The sequence below is a fragment of the Pan paniscus genome, chromosome 8 (assembly GCF_029289425.2).
Source record: "Pan paniscus chromosome 8, NHGRI_mPanPan1-v2.0_pri, whole genome shotgun sequence".
Classification (NCBI taxonomy): Eukaryota; Metazoa; Chordata; class Mammalia; order Primates; family Hominidae; genus Pan; species Pan paniscus.
Window position 1 is genome coordinate 32,188,521 of NC_073257.2, and position 22,238 is coordinate 32,210,758.

General features: G+C 35.1%; 1 protein-coding gene across 1 annotated transcript in view; it reads left to right on the forward strand.

Moving 5' to 3' along the window:
• The window catches only part of MALRD1 (MAM and LDL receptor class A domain containing 1), a 642,247-nt gene that overhangs the window by 422,876 nt on the left and 197,133 nt on the right, over positions 1-22,238 (forward strand). Inside the window, 1 exon segment of the mRNA XM_055092251.1 lies at positions 12,748-12,905. Coding sequence (XP_054948226.1) covers positions 12,748-12,905 — 158 coding nt within the window.

Below are 22,238 nucleotides of genomic sequence, written 5' to 3' on the forward strand. Positions count from 1 at the left end.
ATTTTCTTTATCTTCTATGATTTTCTTTTTCTTATATAATGTCAAAGTTGATATTTTATTATTTTTTGAAATTACAGAGTCTCTACTGACCTGTGAGATAGTATTTATGATAGTGTGATAACATCTCTATAATGACATACGTTGCCTTCATAATTCACTATACAAAATCATCCAGATCTCTATTTCCAAATTTTGTATTAATTGTTACAGGCTTTGCATTTTCAGGTAATGGTGTGAACATTTTTTTTTTCATAAATACTAAAATGCAATTATCTTTGTCAGCAGAAAGGTACTTTTCTTAATAAAATGTTTAGTTGTTTCACTAACAGTCATGTTCTGAAACTTCCTAAATAGAACAAACTTTGGCTTACTACATAATTGGTTTCAATTTTAGTGGCAATTGCCATTCATGAATCACTCACAACCACAGTGAAAATTATGACCATCAGCACTGCCAGTGCAACACTAGTCATAAAGTTGATTTGCTTTAGATGTTTTGCTTTTACAATGAATTAGACAGCATTATCCCTATAATGCTGTTTGGTGTATGTAATGCAGGATCTCACTTTTTAATGATGTATGAATGTATCTCAGGTTATTTTAAAAGCTTTCTCTCTTTTTCTCTCTTTTCTTTGACTTGCCCTAGAAATATCCTCTTCATGTTTACCATTACTTAAAAAAATGTATATACCTGTTCTAATTTTCTTTCATTGTCAAAATTTTTCATCAGTACATACTTATTCTAATTTTCTTTCATTGTCAAAATTTTTCATCAGCATAGTAAAGTTTTGCATAGTAGCATTTATTTACACTATGAATATCAGTTTTTTTCTCATTTTCTTCTATTGTTGCCTCCTACTTTTTCTTTTCCTTTGACTTTTCTCCTATTATGCCACCAAAACATATAAGCATGAAGTGAAAGGAGATTTTTATCAAGGAGAATGACAAACTATTAGTATAAAATGAACAGTTATTAATATTACTAATATTTCCTATACTCATTATATACTTTGAAAAATCTTTAGTATCATCTTTTAAAAATAATTTGGTTCTAGACTGGGCACAGAGGCTTACACCTGTAATCCTAGCACTTTGGCAGGCCATCGCAGGAGGCAGGAGGACTACTTGAGCCCAGGAATTTGAGACCAGCCTGGGAGACATAGTGAGACCCTGTTGCTACAATTTTTTTTTTATAAGGTAGCCAGGTGTGTGCCTGTAGTCCTAGCTACTCGGGAAGCTGAAGTGAGAAGATTGCTTGAGCACAGGAGGTTGAAGCTGCAATGAACTGTTATCACGCCACTGCAATGTAGCCAGGGCAACAGAGCTAGGTGCCTTCTCAAACAACAATAACAAAAAACTGGTTCTGATATTTTCTAATTATTATATTTGTTCAATGATTAAGTAAATACTTTAGTTTGGAACAAAAGACTATTAAACGGTCTACTTTCATACAAAGCAAATGAAGAGGGGTTCTTACAGTTGCTATTGTTTACCTCTTTTTAAAGGAATAACATATAACTAAAGGTAGATCATTGTTATGTCCACCTAAATAGAACATGTCTTGTCAAAACTGATGTGACCCTTTGTAGCTACTATTCACTGAGTGTCAATCACCGTGCACCTGACTCTGAACAGGCTTTTTCATTTAATCCTCACAACAACCTTGAGTCGTTCACGGAAGAGGAAATTGATGCACAGAGAGGGTTACTAACTTTCCCCCAACTACACAGAAGGCACTTGTTGAACTTAGCATTGAAACTCGTGTGTATCTAAAGCAAAAGCCTGTATTTGTAACCACTGTCCTTTAATGTGGATTTCTCAAAACATCCCAAAATGTATAAAACTGATGACATAAAAATGGTAATTGATGGTTTGTTTTCTAAAAAAAAAGAGCTGCAATTGGTATCATCTTTGTCATTGCATTTTGTCTACCAATGGCTCAAAACAAGTATGTTTTTTCTGTCCTTCTTAGTTACTCTAGTTGCTGTTTTCTTCCTACATATCAGTATATTTCTACTTTCTCCTTGTCTCATTTAACTTTTTAGAAATACAAGTATTCTACTCCAAACATACAATACCATCAAAAAAGAAATCCAGGTGACTTTGTTGGCTGATAAGCCTCAGAATGTGTCTTGCAGATTTAGTTTTCTTAAAAGTTTTCTGTGAAAAGAAATAAATGATAGCCATTGTTTGCTTGTTAACCACAATTAGAATAAAAGTGTTTCTCTATGATACCATAGTGAGTGTTTAGGTTAGGGTCCTTCCTGTTTCTTTTATTTTTTTTCTGAGACAGGTTTTTTACCTTAGTGATGTTTAGACAACAAAAACAAACCCTGATTATCTACAGCTGCTCTATATTTCTTCAGCTATTCACCCCATCAAACAAACAGTAATTTTCATTTTGCTGCCAAAAAGCAATGCTGGTCTGAAAATATGAACCCCTTCTATTCATCCACATGTACCATCTGAATCAGATACCCAATCAAATATTCCTTCCTTTACTTTGGTATATTTGTCTACATTTATTTAAAATATTTCCAAAAATACTTAACAAATGTTTCAAGCACGACCCAAATGATGCTTGCTTGCTTGCGTTTTTTGTTTGTGTCAAAGGTATTATCTGTGAGATGATACTGAGTGAAAAACATGTGAATGAATCAGTTCATTTGGAATCTTGGAGGGCATGATTAGACTCTGAATATGTAATCTGAAAACTTTTCAGATGAATTATCTCATCGTTTTATAAGCATCTAGACACCGTAATTTCTCTAAAAAGAATCTTCTAAATATGTATTTATTTACAGACTCTATTTCCCGGTAAAATAATGAACTACTTAACCATTTCTATCTTTCCATAATCTTGCTTCCTTTAATTTATTTCCTTGAGTGTCCTTAAACTGTCACTCTGTCACCACATCATACTTTTTGTCTTCAAGCATCACAGTTCTCTCTGATCTTAACCAAAAAAAGACAAAATGAAATAAACTTAGTCTAGATTCTCTTCTAATGATTATTGTTTTTGTTATAAATATATATTAAATAACCATTCCTCATGCACTTTGTATCCTCCCCCTCACTATCCACACCTTCCTTGGTGCCCTTCAATCTGTCTTCTGCAAAATATTATTTCTGCAACTAGTAATTATTGGTCACTCATTCTTGGCCATTGATCTAGATAGTGTAAAGATAATATTTAATATTTTACAAGTTGCAGTCTCTGTCCTCTTGAATATATTCTAGTTCTCTTCCAGGACTTTTATGATTTTTTAAATTGTAACAACCTGATTCTTGCTATTATATGTATTTAATACCACTGATCAATCACTTATTTCCACATTTGGGTTCCATACTATCATTTGCCCACTAGGTAATTGTTAGTATCTCCAAGTCACATATTCAAATGTAAACTTGCCTTCCTTGCAGAAAGCATCTTCTTCTCATGACTCTAATATCTCTGTTATTGTCATCATCATTGTTAACACTGTTAATTCTCTCTCAATTTCAAATTCTGTCAGCTCTCTTTCTCAGCTGATTATATGTTTTCATATCTTTGCATTTTCACATCTGTCATCCATACTCACTTCTGGGCTATTGTAGATAAGGCCACTCATTTACAACGCAACTATTCTTCTGAACGAGGCCACTCTTCACACTGACGCAAGATTAATATTTATAATTGGTGACTCCTGGTCCGCCAAATAATCAGAGGCTCTTCATTGCCTTTCAGTTTAGCATCAAGGAGTCTCTGCATTCTTCTACAGATTGTATTTTTCATTTTAATTCTTATGATCTTCTTCTACAAACTGAGTTCTTGTACCTCAAAAGTACTTTGGGTTTTATTAATATCAATACTTCATTGTACCGTTGTTTTGGTATGATTTGTAATTTTTGGCTGATAGTAGACACTATATACTGGGTAAAAGGAACTGAGATTAAAAGGCCATTAGTGTGAGGTTTTTAATGTTTACCTGACTAGGACTAAGATTGTATTTACTGTTTGTTATAGCTGTAGGTGTCAGAAGGTAACATTTCCTCTGGTATCCTTGTCTTTGTCTTCCTCATGATAGTTGAGTTTCCTTAGAAGCTTCTTCTTAAATAAGGACTGCAGGATGGCCTGTCTTTCAGTGGTAGTACCCCATTAGGACACACCTTTTATGAAGTTTTTCCTCCTTCACCAAATGTAAGCCATCTTTTATTTGTTGAACTAAGTAGCATTTATGATCTACTTCAATATTTGGTATTATATGCTCCCAATAATCCAAATGAGCTGTAAATTATTATTATCCCCATTTGATAGATGATAAATATGAGACATAGTAGGGATTAAGAAATTTTCCCAAAGTCACAAAGCTTATAACTATCAGTATTTGGCTTTTAACTCAGGCAGTTTGACTCAGAGCTTGTCTTTAAAACAATACATATTATTAGCTTGTAAGATTATTTTGCATTTGTTTTGTATTTTACCAGTCTTGCACATCATTCTACATCCAAATGAAAGACATGCTACCTTCTCTATAGTAGTTATTCAATCAATAACTTGCAATTAATTGTCTTATTTCCACTGGTAGAATCATCTTTATATCTATTCTCTAAATTTCCCAGGAGAGTAGCACTAATTTGCAACTATGTTCTAAGTACTTTACATGTAGTAGATCATTTAATTTTTACCATAACCCCATGAGGCTGAAGTATGTACTATAATTATCTCTTATTGCTTCTGAGTCCTAGAGAATTTAAGTAGGTTGCCCAAGGTCACATACCTAATAAGTGGTAGAGTCAGGATGCAAATCAAAGTCTACAGCTCCAGTGCCTTCAGACTTAACCAGTGGACAATCCTGCCTACAGTTCTGCCCATTACATATGCATTAAAATAATGTGATAATATATTTCTGTTTCAATGAAAATAACTATTCTTCTGTTCTTACTTGCTTTCCACACTCCTCCAGGTAAAATAGATCTGAAATTTAAATGAAGTCAAAGCTCTTTTATAATAGTGACCACTTATCGTTTTACCTAAATAAAAGCATCTATCATTTATTAGTTTTGCCTTCCCGCATGACCATGAAACAAGTTTTACTTGTAATCTCATTTGGAAAACAAAGTTACAGAAATGTTATTAAGTTAATTCATGTTTCCAAAGGCATCTTGACAAATAAATGACTCATAAAGAGGTTTTTCAGGGTTCTTTGAATATGAGGATGCAGAGATTTAGAATCTCTTGTCTCTAGCTGTAACTTATAGGAAATGGCAACGAATTTCACTTATATATCATCTTCCTGTGATTGAGGTATTCTTGCTGCTAAGCATATTAGGATCTTTAAAAATAAGATGACTCTACCTTGTGTTGGCATGCCACAACCAGAAGCTTCATTTTTGTATCAGATTAATGCATACTGCGGGGGGCGCATGGGGGGAGTTTATAATATTGATTTTGATGACAGTTAATAGCATTAAAATGAGACATTCTGGTAAAAAAGTGTTTTTATTTAAGAGGCAATAATTAGTCTCAAAAGAGATTAATGCCTAAAGCATTACTTATTGGAACAAAATATAATTTATGACATTTAAAAGAAATAGTCATTGTATCACTCTTTAAAAAGCAAATCAGAATAATGTAATGACAGACATTTTTATCAAATGCTATGAGAAAAATTCATTCGTCTCCAGAAACACTGCATCTGTGTTTTCCATTCTGACAACTTTGAGGAAACTTTTTCTCTCGCTGGCCATATTTACATTTCACAGCCTTTAAAAATTGCAGATGTGAGCTGGGTGCAGTGACTCACGCCTGTAATTCCAGCACTTTGGGAGGCCAAGGTGGTGGATCACCTGAGGTCAGGAGTTCGAGATCAGCCTGGCCAATGTGGTGAAACCCTGTCTCTACTAAAAATATAAAAAATTAGCTGGGTGTGGTGGTGTGTGCCTGTAGTCCCAGCTACTTGGGAGGCTGAGGCACGAGAATCACTTGAACCCAAGAGGCGGAGGTTGCAGTGAGCCAAGATTGTGCCACTGCACTGCAGCCTGGGAGACAGAGTAAGAAAAAAAAAAATTGCAGATGCACGTTGGAAATCTGCGGGAAGAAAATGAAAGCACAAAAAGAGATTGAGAGCGTTTCACCTGATAGTCATTAGACACCCTTCTATTGAGAGTGAGAGACAGGCAGAAATTATGGAGGATGCAGAGGCAGACTGAATAAATCTGACTCTGAAGAATGGAGCTTTTGCTATTTTGAGAGAGGCATAATGCACAGCATTTTTAAAAACTATTAGCCAGCTTTATTTTATGAACAGGAAAATGAGAAAAAAAAGTCTAAAACTGAGTCTTAATTTAAAGCAGGGATTGAATTCAGATCACTTGAAGTGAGAAATTGTCTTTTATTATTTTTCCTTAGTGCAGTAAGTATGATTCTTCTTAGGGCACTGAAGCTGTCAAAGCATACCTTTCCTTTATTTTATTTTTTAAATTTTATTACTATTATTATTATTATTTTGAGATGGAGTTTTGCTCTTGTTATCCAGGCTGAAGTGCAATGGCATAATCTCGGCTTACTGCAACCTCCCGCCTCCTAGGTTCAAGCGATTTTCCTGCCTCAGCCTCCCAAGTAGCTGGGATTACAGGCATGTACCACCATGCCCAGCTAATTTTTTTTTTTTTTTTTTTTTGTATTTTCAGTAGAGACGGGGTTTCCCTATGTTGGTCAGGCTGGTCTCGAGCTCCTGCCCCTAGGTGATCTGCCCGCCTGGGCCTCCCAAGGTGCTGAGATTACAGGCGTGAGCCACCGAGCCCAGCTAGCTTTCCTTTAAAAGTACGAACTTTTTTTTTTAACAGAAAAATGTAAAATTGATTACCTTATAGTAGAATGACTCAATGAAACAGTTTAAAAATCTCGAGAGTGTAGCTAATCACATCTAAAAGACAAATTAGAATTTTTAACCCTCTGCTGACATCAATGTGAAAAAAATGTCCATGAAGCATAGTGATTAATTCTGAATTTGGCTAGTATATATTTGGCACTCTGATATTAAGTAACTGTTGTGATTTGAGGATAGTACACTTTGATGCTGAATTTATAGTATTGTATTTGACATTAAGCAGCTACAATTTTCAAAAATGTGTGCAACTCTTTTAAAGAGATTTTAAGGTAAAAGTTGAATATTAATTGGAAATCTCTATTCATTGCCTAATTGTAGCTAATTAAGATGCAAAATGTAAAATCTGTGCCCCAGGAATCTTAAGAACTTATAATCATAAACTTACACAAGCAAAAGTGAAGTATTAAGTGAAAAGTGTCCAGAAAATATTTGGTGTCAGTTTGGGAGAGGCAAAATTCAGATATATTTAATGAATACAATATTCCAGAACACTACACCTGGTAGTATTTAATTAAAGTGTAATCGATTTTACAAAATTAATTGAATGCATTCTGATCTGAATATATGAGGGTTAAGTAGCTTTTGAAATGGCAAGTAGTAAGCTGTAAAACAGTCCAAAATCAAACAAATAAACGAAAATTCTGCTTCTATAAATAGCTGTCCTGTGAATGTTGTTGATCTTTTCATAGAGTCATATAAATAAAGCGAGTTGGTTTAATGATTTAACATTAAATTTTAAATATGCTGTGGCAGTTCAGACATTTCAGCTTTATTATCTGCTTTAATATATTCTGAACTTTGTGCAAGAGGCTACATTGACCTTCCCCAAGGATTTTGCTAGATATAAATAGGTAGGTCTCAATGAAGCAACTGAAAGTTTATAAATGTTTGAAAGTGGGTCTAGTCTGAGCTTGCTAGATAAAGAATGAGTCTATTTCTGAAAGTATAATTCAATGTAAGGTGTTATAACATTGAGATACAGTACATAGTTTCTGGATAATTCATGAATTTCTATTAATAATTTCAAGAGGCTAAGCAACTTTCATCTTTATGATTCTCCAAATATATATATATATATATATATATATATGGCATCACAAAAGTTCATCCCTCTTATAAGGTCAAACTTAGATATGCTAGAGTTTCAGAATTAAAAATTGCCAAAGATTAAATTTGCAATGGTGTCTTTTAAATTTCCAGGTACATTTTTGCTTTCTTAAATTTTAAAATGGATACCTTGGCATGCATTAATACTTTGGCCAAGATTCAGTTTTCTGACTTTTGTGTTAGACTGCACAATTTTGTAAGACCAAAATTGAGTATGCAAATTTGAAGATGTTAAGTGGGGATATACTTTGATAACTCAGCCCAGAGTCCCTTAATTAATAATTGGAATGGTTAGCTTTGATATTGGGCCTTACATGACATTGATTGTCCTGTGCCAAAATAAATATGCTGCAGCGAAATAGTGGATTATCATTCCCAGTGAATTAATTTTCTTTACATTGTGTTTCATGACATAGCCCTAAAATGCAAACATTAGATTGTATAACATTTCTTTCTACGAAGTCATATCTTTGCTAAGCTGGTTTTAGTAGTTGCTGTCACAAAAGTGACATTTACTGGGGAAAATGTAGAATAGGAAAGAAGGTGATGTTCAGTATGATTTCAAGGTTTGGGAATTTGTGTAGGGCCCAAAAGACACACACCCCATTAGAAAATAACTATGGCTATTTAAGAAAGCAATAATACATATATTATTGTTTCCATCTGTGTGCAGTAATTTTCCAAGTACCTGCGATGTTGTTAGAATATTTTTCAAGTACTTGAAATGTTGTTAGGTACCAGGCTGGAAGAAATATCTCAATTTTGTTTTTTACTTCTCTTTATTAGTAAATTACTGAGAACTCTAAAGATGTTGTGACTTGAGTTACTTCAGGAGCCTGTAAGTTATTACAAAGGATGGAGCATTTGGTTAGACTTAATTCAGGTTGCTGTGGAAACTTAAAATTGGCCTTTTATAGTTAAATATTGGAGTAAAAGTATTGAAAAGAAATATCTGAATTAGTGAAGTTTCAATGTATGTATGCAATTGAAGGAATACATTTACATAAATACAAGATTTTAAATCGGAATTCAATTCCTAACTTTGCAAAATTGGTTAAATTTGTGTCAGTGAACCTAATTACTAATTTACCTACTGCTTTAAATATTTGGCTTTCAACATCAGGTTGACACTACAACATGGAAAAAGAAATATTTAAAGTCTGAATTAAATAGAATCTGCTTCTGAGATGGAAGTACATTAGTTATCATTATACATGTTATAGTATTTGAGAACTGAACTATAAAATAGAAATAACTTATACAAACATATTAGTTATTTAACTATTTGGGACAAAGTCAAGGCTATTTATTCACATCCAATATAGGATGAATATATTCCATACTTTCAATTAAGCCTTACTGTACATGAAAAGTTATTATGGCTCATTGGATTATACCATATTTTTCTTACTGAAGATAATGTTTTAAAGTTGGTCTGATAAAGTGCAGTCTAAATGCATTAGAAATTCTCAAGTGTGTAAAAGGCAACAGAATGTGGAGAAATCCAGATATTCTTATGTAATTAAAAATACCTTGGATTTAAAGAAAGTACGTTTTTAATGAATAAGCCACCGTTCATAGTAGGTTTGACAGGTGCAGTCTAGGTATATTGGCTTTGCATGCCACCTATGTTGTGATTTTCCAAATAAGAAAACAAGCCGTAGTTTTGGAACAAAATGTGAAACTTAGAAAACTTTTTTTTCTGTGGCATTAAGTACTGTGTTCAATTTTCCTAACTCAATATTTGGTGGTACATACAATGTATTTCAAAGAACAATGAGGATAGAAAACAGCTTACCAATGCTACAGGAACAGTCCAAGTTGCTTTCATGTGTAATCTTTTGTACTGAAAATTTTGTTGCAATAATTCTCAGACAAAGTTCCCTGCTTATCTTACTCATATAAAATTAGGCCAGGCACGGTGACTCAAGCCTGTAATCCCAGCACTTTGGGAAGCCAAGGCGGGCGGATCACAAGGTCAGGAGATCGAGACCATCCTGGGCAACATGGTGAAACCCCATCTCTACCAAAAATACAAAAATTAGCTGGGCTTGGTGGCACACACCTATAGTCCCATCTACTTGGGAGGCTGAGGCAGGAGAACCGCTTGAACCCGGGAGGCAGAGGTTGCAGTGAGCCAATATCGTGCCATTGCACTCCAGCCTGGTGACAGAGCAAGACTCCGTCTCTAAATAAATAAAGAAATACAAATAAATTTTATTGAAATTTTCTTATTTTGGCAGCCTTTATAAAGGGGTGTTGTTGAAAAGAGAAATTTTCAGTAAAATAGCTTTTTTTAAAAAATAGATGCAAGTTATTTGCATCTTCCAGTCCAGCATGTAAGGAGCTTGGAAGGCATCATTCCTATCATTGTAGAAGGAAAGGTGAACCAACTGAAAATCAACAATTCTTTTTAGATTCATTAGAGAACTGAAGTCACAGTCAAACCACTAACCCCAACATTGGACAGCCAGCCAGACAGACACAGAGTATCGTAACTTACCTGGGCAAGTAGCCCATGAACGGGAACTCTTCGGGGACAAGTACTGGTGTAGGAATCCTAACTGTAACCGACAGATTGCTGCAGCCTCAAGGTGGACAAGTTTGAGAGATAACAATGTCATGAGGACCCAGCCGTTGGCAGCCCACACACTTTGGTGAATGTTCCCTTCAGGACCCCTCCCACATTCTCACAGCAAAGATGAAAGAAAAAATCCCCTCAGTTTTCAGCAGGGGAAAGGGGGAAAGTAGCCATTTTGAAATATTCCTAGAGCATTCTATTCTTAACAAGGCCTGCCTTCAAGAAAAACTATTTTACCAGAACCTAACCAACCTAGGGGAATAGAAATGCCCAATTATATTATAAGAAGTGGGAGGGAATAATTGAAAATACTCTGTTTTACAGTACTTGTACTACCCATGAAATGGGTTAGTTATGTTGTTACATAAGTTGCTTATAAAATGGTATGATGATATTTGACAGAGGATTTGGTTTGGTAGTTATAATGTATATTGCAAATTCAAAGTCAGTCCCTAGAAAAAGAATGTAAAAACAGAAGATATAAAATTGATATGTTAAGAGAGGATAAAAACAGAATTGTGAAAAGTTCAATTAAAAAACCAGAGAAGACAGAAAAAAACAGGAGGGGGGGAAAAAACAAAGATTAAGGATATAAGAATATTGAATACAAAATGAAGACAAATATGGTAAATGTTATAAATATTAGTCCAACTATATGAATAATTACTTTAAGTGCTAATCATCTAAATTCACCTATTTGTCAAAATAGATGCAAACACAAGACCCAACTATATATCGTCAGTAAGAAACCTACATTTAATATAAACACACAGATTAAAAATAAAGGCATGGAGAAACATATACCATGCTAACATTAATCAAAAGAATGTAGAAATTTAGATAAAGATGACTTTGGAGAAAGGAAGATTACAGGAATAAAAAGAAACATTACATAACATTATGTAGTAATAATTAGATCATTACTCCCAGAAGACAAAACATAGAATATGTTCTATGTACATGCATAGGAAGACAATATTTTGTAGACATCAGTTCTTCCCAACATGATGTATAAATTCAATGCAATTCCAATCCCAAGTTATTTTGTAGATATTAACAAACCGATTCTAAACATTGCATGGAAAAGCAAAAGACTCAGAATAGCCAAAACAATATTTAATTAATAAGAATGTGTCAATATTGGCTCATTAATTGTAACTAATATAACACACTAATGCAAAAAAGGTTAATAATACACAAATGGTCTGTGGGAGAGGTATGAGGACACAGGAAACTCTCTACTGTCCTCTCAACTTCCTTTAAACCTAAAATTGCTCTAAAAAATTGTGTATTCATTTTTATCGTCATCTATATTTTGAAGGACATTGTTGAAATGTTGAAATTTATATAAATATATAATATTTATATAAATATTTATATAATTATATAATAATAAATATATAATATATAATATATAATAATAAATATATAATATATAATATATATACTAATAAATAATTATATAATATTAATATAAATAAATATAAATATATTAGTAGTCTTGAATGGGACTACAAATAAATATTTAACTTAAGGAAAAAATACACACACATATATATATATATTTCATATTTACCTACCCACAAAGGAGAATGATAGCTATGATGAATTTCTGACAATGGCAACAGAAAAAAATCCAATTGTGTTTAAATGCAGAAATCTTTCACATACTAATGCATTTGAGAAGAAAAGAAATAGTGTATTACCCAGAAAAAGCTATTGTAATGACTCTTAGAATCACATTTCACTTTGCAGTTATAGCCATTCACTACTACCCTGGCCAGTGTGGGAATCAGAGCAACTGAAAATAAGATACAATACCAATCAGTCCCCAGTACCTACTCTGTATTTGCTGTATGCACAGCATACAAAGTATTTTATTGCTGGAATCTGACAGGTTTAAGCAAATTAGGAGAATAGGAATACACCTTCATATTCAAAACCAATATTTGATTACTTTATTAGTCACTGGCTCAAGGGAATTTTGTGAATCACATGATCATAGTGACACTTTTTAGGCTCAGAAGAATTAAATGTTATTGATATATGACTCCCAAAATGAAAATGAGTTCTGTTTGATTGTGTGTATGTATAAGGATAAAAAGATATCTGTTAATAGTTTAAACACATTCCGACTCATGCGATATTATCATAGCACTGAAAAAAATTTTGTTAATCTATTTCAAGGTAGTGGTCAGCACTTCCTGTACGTCAACTCATCTGGCTCCAAGGAAGGATCTGTTGCCAGAATTACTACTTCCAAATCCTTCCCAGCAAGCCTTGGAATGTGTACTGTTCGGTTCTGGTTCTACATGATTGATCCCAGGAGTATGGGAATATTAAAGGTACAAAAGGAAGCCAGAGATTTATGATCACTGAAATATGCATGACATGTTTAAACATTGTCTTCCCTTGTCTTATTTGTATTTTTGTTGGTCGCACCGCCAGTGCTGATGCCATTAATTTCTCATTTCTTTCTGGGGCAATGGGACTTTGGCAAGCTGTGCTGTCATTCATCTTAATCTCATTCAAGATTTATCTCACTGACGGCTGCCACCTGAACTCAATTATGTTGTATGGTATTTAAAAGATTATCTGGAGATAAAAGAGTTTGGGCAGATTCCACATGTATCTTCTATTAGCAGCTTAGCTAGGGACAGTAAAGAAATGTGATGTGATGCATAATGGTGAGGAAGATAATTTTCTACCCAAAATTCAGTTAAGGAAAAGCAAATTTGAGACTTTAAGTATATATCAGCTCACAGTAAAATCAACATGCGCGCTCTATTTTTAACTAGTTTAAAGCAATAATCTGTACCAAATGCAGATACCTTTAATGAAATAAGTTGCTGCACTTATACTTTTCATTGTATCAATGAGTTTTTCAATCATCATAAACCAATTTTAAGATCTTGGTTTCTAATTAAATGGTTACGTATCAGCACACCACACCTAGTGTTATTAACTTACAATTATCCAATCCTGTTTTTTGAATAAATACAATTGGGATTTTTGTGTTTATATCAAATATGGTCCTCTGTAAATAATAGCAGCTCTTATTAAGTTCTGCCTTATATTTACATGTATTATAAACACTCTATGGTATCAATTTTAATTCTCACCTTCACCTGATGAGGTAAGTATATTTTTTCCCAATTTTACAACAAAGAAACTGAGACTCAAAGAGGCTTAGTAACTTTTTCAACATTTCACAGTCAAAATTATGATTTCAAAAATCTGATATCTTTTTTTTTGGTGGGGGGCAGGGAGAGACAGAGTCTTGCTCTGTCGCCCCGACTGAAGTGCAGTGGTGCGATCTCAGTTCACTGGAACCTCCGCCTCCCAGGTTCAAGTGATTCTCCTGCCTCAGCCTCCTGAGTAGCTGGGATCACAGGCATGCATCACGACGCCCAGCTAATTTTTTGTACTTTTAGTAGAGATGGGGTTTCATCATGTTGGCCAGGCTGGTCTCAAATTCCTGACCTCATGATCCACCCACCTCAGCCTCCCAGGGGGCTGGGATTACAGGCCTGAGCCACCATGCCCCCCTTCTCAAAAATATGATATCTATTACACAGTTTTGTTTCTCATATTCTCTGTGGTCAACCAAAGAAGTCAGAAGAGAAACATGGGAAAATGAGAGAACGAAAAAAGGCCTTATCAATTCTAGACAGCGACAGAAATTGAAACTCTTAAGTAAAAATCTAAACATGCAAAGAAAGTTGAGAATTTATCCTGACTCTATGAGAATGTCTGTTTTTTCAAAGGAAGCCAGTAAAACAACAGAGAAAGAGGTTCATTTTTAACAGTTTGAGAGCACACGAATAAATGCAAAGCATGTAAAAATTTTAAATTATTTCTCATAGTTTTTACATCTAATCGATGAATATTCAATAGATTAGCCTATTGCTTATGCTAAATTTTATCTAGTGTAATTTATAACCACTGAGCTTCAAGAAACTCCACAACACCTTATTTCTACTGACATTATTAAACACAGATTCCTGCAATTGAAGAGGACACTAGTCTACAGTTCCTCATCAAAGCAAGCATCAGTGGAAAGGCCACCAGACCTTTCCATATAATGTAGGCAGATTTCGGTCACTTTCTAAGAAATTGTTGCTTCCTCAATTCAAAAAGACCACCCCTGTGTTCTTTAGCTACTCACCAGCTGGGCCTTCAGTTCCTTAGTTACCCAGTTAAGTGGCCCTCTGTGTTTAGCCATGTTTCTGTAAATAGCCTTTGAAATAGAAATAGTGACCTCACGTCTTGATTTCTGATACCTGACTTTGGTGCTTACTGGATTTTCTAACCAGAGGGCAGCAGTTAAGTATAACGATGCTTTTGTACTCTGGGAAGTTTTCAGAGAGGTCTACTAGAAAGAATGGTGGCAGGAAATTGACAATCAGCATGATATTGATTTTTCTGTAGCAACAGTCTTGGTGGGTGTATTAGATCATTCTTGTGTTGCTGTAAAGAAATACCTGAGACTGGTAATTTATAAAGGAAATGGGTTTAATTGGCTCATAGTTCTATAGGCTGTACAGGAAGCATGGCACTGGGCATCTGCTCAGCTTCTGATGAGGGTTCAAGAAGCATTCAAGTATGGCGGAATGCAAAGTGGGAGCTGTCACAGGGTGAAAGCAGAGGCAAAAGAGGGAGGTGCTAACACTTTTAAATGACCAGATATCATGAGAACTCACTCATTATTATGAAGACAGCATCCAGCCATGACAGATCTGCCCCCATGACCCAACAGCTCCCACCAGTCCCAACCTCCAGCATTGGGGATTACAATTCAACATGAGATTTGGACGGGGTCAAATATCCAAACTATATCAGCGGAGTTGACTGCCACAGTGACTTGCTTTTACCACGTCCATGGGTGACCTCAGTAGGGCCAGTCATAGGGTCCTCTAAGCATTTAATGCAGAGGAAGAGAGGTATTTCTTTTTCTTTTGGATTACAAGTTGTAGGAACATAGACTAGGCTTGGGGCTGTTGGTAGCCATCTTTCCCCACAAAGGGAGAGAGATTGTTTGACAAAGAAGCTAACACATGGGGACACAGAGCTAAAGAAAGGGGAAGAAACAGAAAGGTACCTGCTCTGTTTAAACCCTCAATCCCAGTTTTTCTGCACCAGTAGAATTCTCCTTTTGTTACTTGCTACTGAAAAAGCCCTCGCCATTACAGAAACTCAGCAAAAACTGTTTTCATAATGTGGCCTTATATCACTGATGGATCATAGCAGCTGGGGCAAATCTTATTTTCTCAACTATTGCTGTGGAAAATCGTGAGTTATTCACAGATGAAAACCTTCCTAAGCATGCAGTAATTTTACATGTGGAGGAACCAGTGAAGTGGAAACCCATTCTCCGTGTTCTTCGGATTGAGGCTTTCCATTAGCATGCTTTTCTTTCACCTGCAAGTTTGTGCTTTCTTACAATCTCTAATTTCGGTATTACAGTGCTGCAGGACCACTCCTTATAAAGGAGATGTGGACCCATGTTTGTGGCTCTATTTTTTACAAATAATTGATGCCAAAAGTCCAATTAATATAATCTGGACTTGTGGTGGGAAAAAAACTTCTTTTTCTAAGTAAAAAACAAGTCCTTTTTCCCCCTTCTCTAATAATGTTGACACCATAAAACAAATCTTAAAAGAATAAAATAAATGATCATATCTGCTGTTGGTGTGGATGTAAAGAAACAGATATTCATTGCTAGCTAGACTATCAGTTTGCAATTATGAAGAATATTTTGACAATTAAAAAATTTATAATTTTTATATTATTTACTAAAACATTTTACATCTAGAAATTTATTGTAATGAAATAAAGATAGATAGATATATATGCTATTTTATTTATAAAGTTTTTGTTGTTGTTGTTGTTTTTGTTTTTTGAGATGGAGTCTCGCTCTGTTGCCAGACTGGAGTGCAGTGGCGCGATCTCGGCTCGCTGCAACCTCCGCCTCCCTGGTTCAAGCGATTCTCCTGCCTCAGCTTCCGGAGTAGCTAGGATTACAGGCAGGTGCCACCACACCCAGCTAACTTTTGTATTTTTAGTAGAGATGGCGTTTCACCATGTTGGCCAGGCTGGTCTTAATCTCCTGACCTAGTGATTCGCCCACCTCGGCCTCCCAAAGTGCTGGGATTACAGGCGTGAGCCACTGCGCCCGACCAAAGTTTTTTTTTTATCTCAATGTTTACCCTTGTAAATATTGGAAACCACGTGAGCATCAAATAGTAGGAATTACTCAAATATAGTACATTCGGTCATACGGAAACACTGTAGAACAATTAATTCTGTGAATGAATAATTAGTGATAAAAAGAAATGTTTATGATTCTTTAATGACCTAAGCAGATTGTTAAGGAATATGTGTACTAGTATGCAATTTTTTAAAAAAATCAGATTTTGTGTGAAAATGTGTATATGGCTATAGATATTTCCCTCATAAATATATGTATATATGTGTATATGTATATACATATATACATATATATACACATATATACATATATGTATATACGTATATATATATATATATATGACAGGGAAAAGAAAGAAATGGAGAAATATACACTACAATGGTTAAAATAATTATGTGTACTTTTTGAGATGAAAAAGTTTATTTTAATATTTTGCAGTCTTATGTATTTTATAATTTTTGTACATGAAACTTGTATTAGCTTTCTAATAAAAATTACGTATTTCTAAAGGGTCCTCATATTTGGAAGGGTTGAGAGACACTGCCCCAGAATGTGCCATAAACACATGACCTCTTGAGTTAATAATAGCAAATGTGGCTCCAGAGTACATGGTAGATTACAATTGTCTGAAACTATTTCTTAAGTTGATTATAGAAACCCTTCAGAGGGGATGTGGCAAAGAAAATACCTAAGATGAATTTTCAGAGGCAAGGGTTTATGAGGCAATAAAAATAGGAATGCATTCTCAAAAGAGATTCCAAATTGTAGACTGTGGGAGTATGTCTCCTTGTCAGCGTAAATTTTCTGAAATCTCACTAAAGGTTAGGCATTCCCTGCCCTTCCAGGATCTGCTCTGTATTCCAGAGAACTACACTTCCCTAGCTGCTTTACTTTCTGCCTTGCTAGGTAGGTTTGGTCAATGGAAGGTACCCACAAAAGACCTGAGGACAGGAAGAGAAGACAAGCCTTCCTCCTCTATCTTCCTATTTTGGATTGAGTCTCTAACTGTACCTTATCTGTGACTCAGCTTCCCGCAATTAGGCCATGCTTCCTTAGTTCCAGCTCCCATAGAACATGCCCGAAAATTTTTTTTTCTTTCTTTTTTTTTTTTTTAAATTATACTTTAAGTTTTAGGGTACATGTGCACAACGTGCAGTTTTGTTTCATTCTTCCAGCAGCTTGACTTTGGTGACATTCTTCCTTCGTCCCTCTCGTTTTAGGGATGGAAACATTCTACATATGGTAGGTTGCATCATAATTTCCTTGCTGATTTCTCATCTCTTTCGTAGCCTTTGTAATCAGTCCCCTATCTCTCTATATTAAACTTCCTTTATTTGAAATATGTTAGTTTAGCTACTCTAAACTTGAATTTGTCTGATATAAGTGTGCACTGTAAAGAAAACAGAAATCTTTTGGTGCTATGACCTTACAAAATAATAAAAAAAAAATTGAGTGACAGTCAGCTTCAATTTGTCCTCAACATTAATTACATTAATTACATTACATTAACTTATTTCTGAATAAGGTTCTAGTAGTGATAACAGAAAACAGGTAAACAAACAAAACAGATAACTATGAGACCTTCCATTTGTCATACAGCACTGGAGCAAATAAGAAAGTTTCCTGTGATAATTACTCATCACCTGCTGAGAGAGGCATTTTATATTAATGGTAAGAAAGCCCCTCTCAGAAAGATGGTATTTGGATTTAGAGTTGAAGAGCAAGAAGGAGCCAGCCTCGCGACTATCTGGAGAAAAACTGCTCTAAGCAGAGGTTGCAAGTTAATGAAAAAGCTCCCATGTAGAAATTTCGAGGGCTGGCATAGCTGGAACAACATAGACAAAAGGATAAATAAGATTGAAGATGGAGGAAGAGATCAGGTCATTTATGACCTTGTACATGATAAGGAGACTCAGTTTTATTCTAAAAACCATGGGAAGCTATCGGAGAGTATTAACATGAAGAGTAATTAAAAATATGTAAAAGGGCTGTTTGGCTGCTATATGGAAAAGGGCTGGAATCTGGTGGGTAGGAGGACGCCAAAGTGAAAATGAAACTTGATATCTTAGTTCTTTCAGGTTGCTATTACCAAATACCATTGACTGCATGACTTATAAACAACATAAATTTATTTCTTATAGTTCTGGAGGCTGCGAAGTCCAAGATCAAGGGGCTGGCAAGTTTGGTGTCTTACCAGACCTTTTTTGTGACTTCACATGATGGAAAAGGCAGGAGAGCGCTCTTCTCTCTCTCCTTTTTCTTCTCCCTCCTCTTTCTCCAGATATTCACAAGGCTGGCTTCTTGTATTCAAACATCATCTTTCTCAGAGGGCCTTCCTTATCATTTGATATAAAATAACTCTCTCAGCAGAAGATGAGTAATTACTTATCATGGGAAACTTATTTTATTTTTCCAAAGAACTATATCACAAATGGAAAGTTTCATAGCTACCTGTGTTGTTTGTTTTCTGTCATTTCTCTTACTTGACTTCAGTCTCTTTATAAGGGCACTAATCCCATTCATGAGGTCTCCCCCTTCATGATCTTGTCCCTCCTATAGGCCCTACCTTCTAATACCATCACCTTCGGGGTTAGGATTTCAACATGTGAATCTTGGGGAGTAATATTCAGTCCATTGCACAGGGAGAAAACTGAAGATGATTTCAGAAGTCCGGGGCAACAAAGATGTGGCTTGATTTAAAATGGAATATAAAGATAAACTGAAAACCAATGTCTGTAAATAATGCACAGGACTTAGATCTTCACTGACATTTAAGATAATTTTCTAAATAAAGCATATCTAAATTTTATTAGCATATTAATGAAGTGTATCATATAAAGTGAAAGCAGTCAACAACTAGTACAGTCATGAGATCAAAGTGAAATTCAATTATGATTTTCCTATTATGTTTTAGGATAAAAAGCCAAACTATGCTGATTTATCTCAGCCTTCAAAGTAGAGGGCTGCATAAAGAAAATATTTTATAGAAATTAGGAAGACTTCAATATCTTTTCATCATAAATGACTGATAATCAGAATAATAAAATGTTCACATGGGCATCAATATCCTTCAATTAAAGGCTGAGGGAATTAGAGAACAATGCTAATTTGTACTTACCTAATAATTGCTTTATTTTCTAGTAATGCCAAACCAGAAGAACTTACAAAGATCAGTTTCTTTCTGTCTTTCAGTTACCTACTTACATGTCAAATTAATGCAGTCTTTAAAATGATGGTGGTCACTTTTTGATCCATACTGCCAAAAGAGCCCTAAATGAAACCAAATTAATTTCCCATTATATTATTTAATTACAGCTATTCAGCTTCCTAGCTTCTGTCTTGTTTTGATATTTAATGCTATCTCAATTGATTTGGTCTACAAATAGCAGTTAACTTGGCACTGAACAAGATGATTTCTCTAAAAATAACTAATATATTTTATTACTCCAAACTTAAAGAAATAAAAGGAAAATGAATAGGTAACTCACAATTTATACTTTTCGTAATATTTTTGTAATTTATATAAATTTCTAATTGCTCATGAAAAAAAAAAAGCTACTTTCTAAAACTTCCGTGATCACAGATAAGTTTATATATATATGGGATTCCGGAAACCGATTGTTCGTATTTCAGAACAAGTAGCCTATGGTGTTGAAATGGTCTCTATCTTAGATTTGAGGCATTCTTAGGCCTAAATGAGTTTCAGTAAAACCCATAGGATAAGACATTTAGCATGTATATGCTCCAGTTCAGAAAACCATTATTGTTATGAGCTGGTGCTGTTGAGTTTTGTTTTGTTTTGTTTCAATGTAATATTTAGGAAGATAGTAAAAGCAGAGAAAAAAATGGAGAATAATATCAGAGTCAGACTTAATAAGATCAGATGGTTACGATATGCCATACACCATTCAGAGTCCTTTATCATAAATTAATTAGTCTGATTCTCACACCCTCCAAATGAGGCAAGTACTGACGTTATCTACATTTTAACGGGTAAGGCAAATGAGATAGACAAAGCTTCAGGAATTTGTCCAAGGTCATAGAGCTGGGCAGGTTTTTCCACATGGCCTATCTCTACTCTATGCTTATAACTACTATGCTTTTCTGCCTTTCAGAACTAGAGGGCTATTTATGACGTATTGAGGGTTTGCATTTTCATTACTCAAAATTGTCTTATATTTTCTACCAGTAGTTGATAAAATCTAATTCTTTAAAAGGTATTTTGCATATTTTGTGTTCTGCATATTATATTTTTCAGTATACATTTGGTTTGAATTTTAAATTTTACAAAATGGCACCATGGTTACTTAAATAGTTAGATGTGTCCCCAAATGCTTAGTGTGTGTGAGCCGATATGGGGGATGCTGTAAGTATTTGTCTTACCAATAGTTGCCTGTAAGACATGCCACGCAATCCTTTTGTTCTGCTGCTTTGCTTTTTTATTTTTTTGTATTTTTGAGACAGGGTCTCACTCTGTCACCCAGGCTGGAGTGCAGTGGTGCAGTCTCCACTCACTGCAGTCTCAACCTCCTGTGCTCAAGTTATCCTCCCACGTCAGCCTCCCTAGTAGCTGGGACTACCAGCATGCGCCACCACACCCAGCTAATTTGTGTGTGTGTGTGTGTGTGTGTGTGTGTGTGCGCGCGCGTGCACGCGCAGTGATGGGGTTTTGCCATGTTGCCCAGGCTGGTCTTGAACTCCTGAGCTCAAGTGATCTGCCCACCTCGGCCTCCCATGCCACATGCCCAGTGTGTTCTGCTGCTTAAGATGATTAACTTTTGAATGAGCTGCTCAAGGACAAGGGCCACCAAGACTGTATCTTCTTTGTCAAACTCACTGAGGGCCCTTCTGATCGACTTTGTAATCACCTAGAATTTGTCATTAGATCTACAGTTGTCCTGTTAGAATTGGCAGATGTTTCTGGAACCCCTTCTTTAGGCTAGTGCAAGAGGAAATTCTATTCCCTGTGATGATAGCAGACATATAATCGTCAGAATAGGAAGTTTGGCAGGGAAGAAAAAGAGTCTTACCCCAACTCAGCCTCTCTTAAATGCAGAATGACTGTGGGCCCTCTGGGGTGTGGTGCAAAGACACGTGGCACCCACAGTGGAAGGTATTTTGAGGTAGTAAGGCTTTTGATACATCATTCAACAATGATTCTCACAACCCATAATAAGATAACACAGCAATATGAATAATGAACCAATGAAATATGGTGCATAAAGAGTTTCTAATAATAGAGGAAATGCGTTGATATTTATATTCACTCAATCAGGTACTAGGTTATCATTTATTGCAGTGAAGTAATCATTTAGAAAATGATAACCCTTGTTAATGAGCTGCTAAAAAGGCTCTGGTTATTCTCATGAGATGTTACTATATAGACGAGGACCCAGCCCATCTCATAGTTATCACTTGTGTTGCAGAAATTTCTCCAGGCATATGTTGAGTGAAAAGAGAAGTGGAA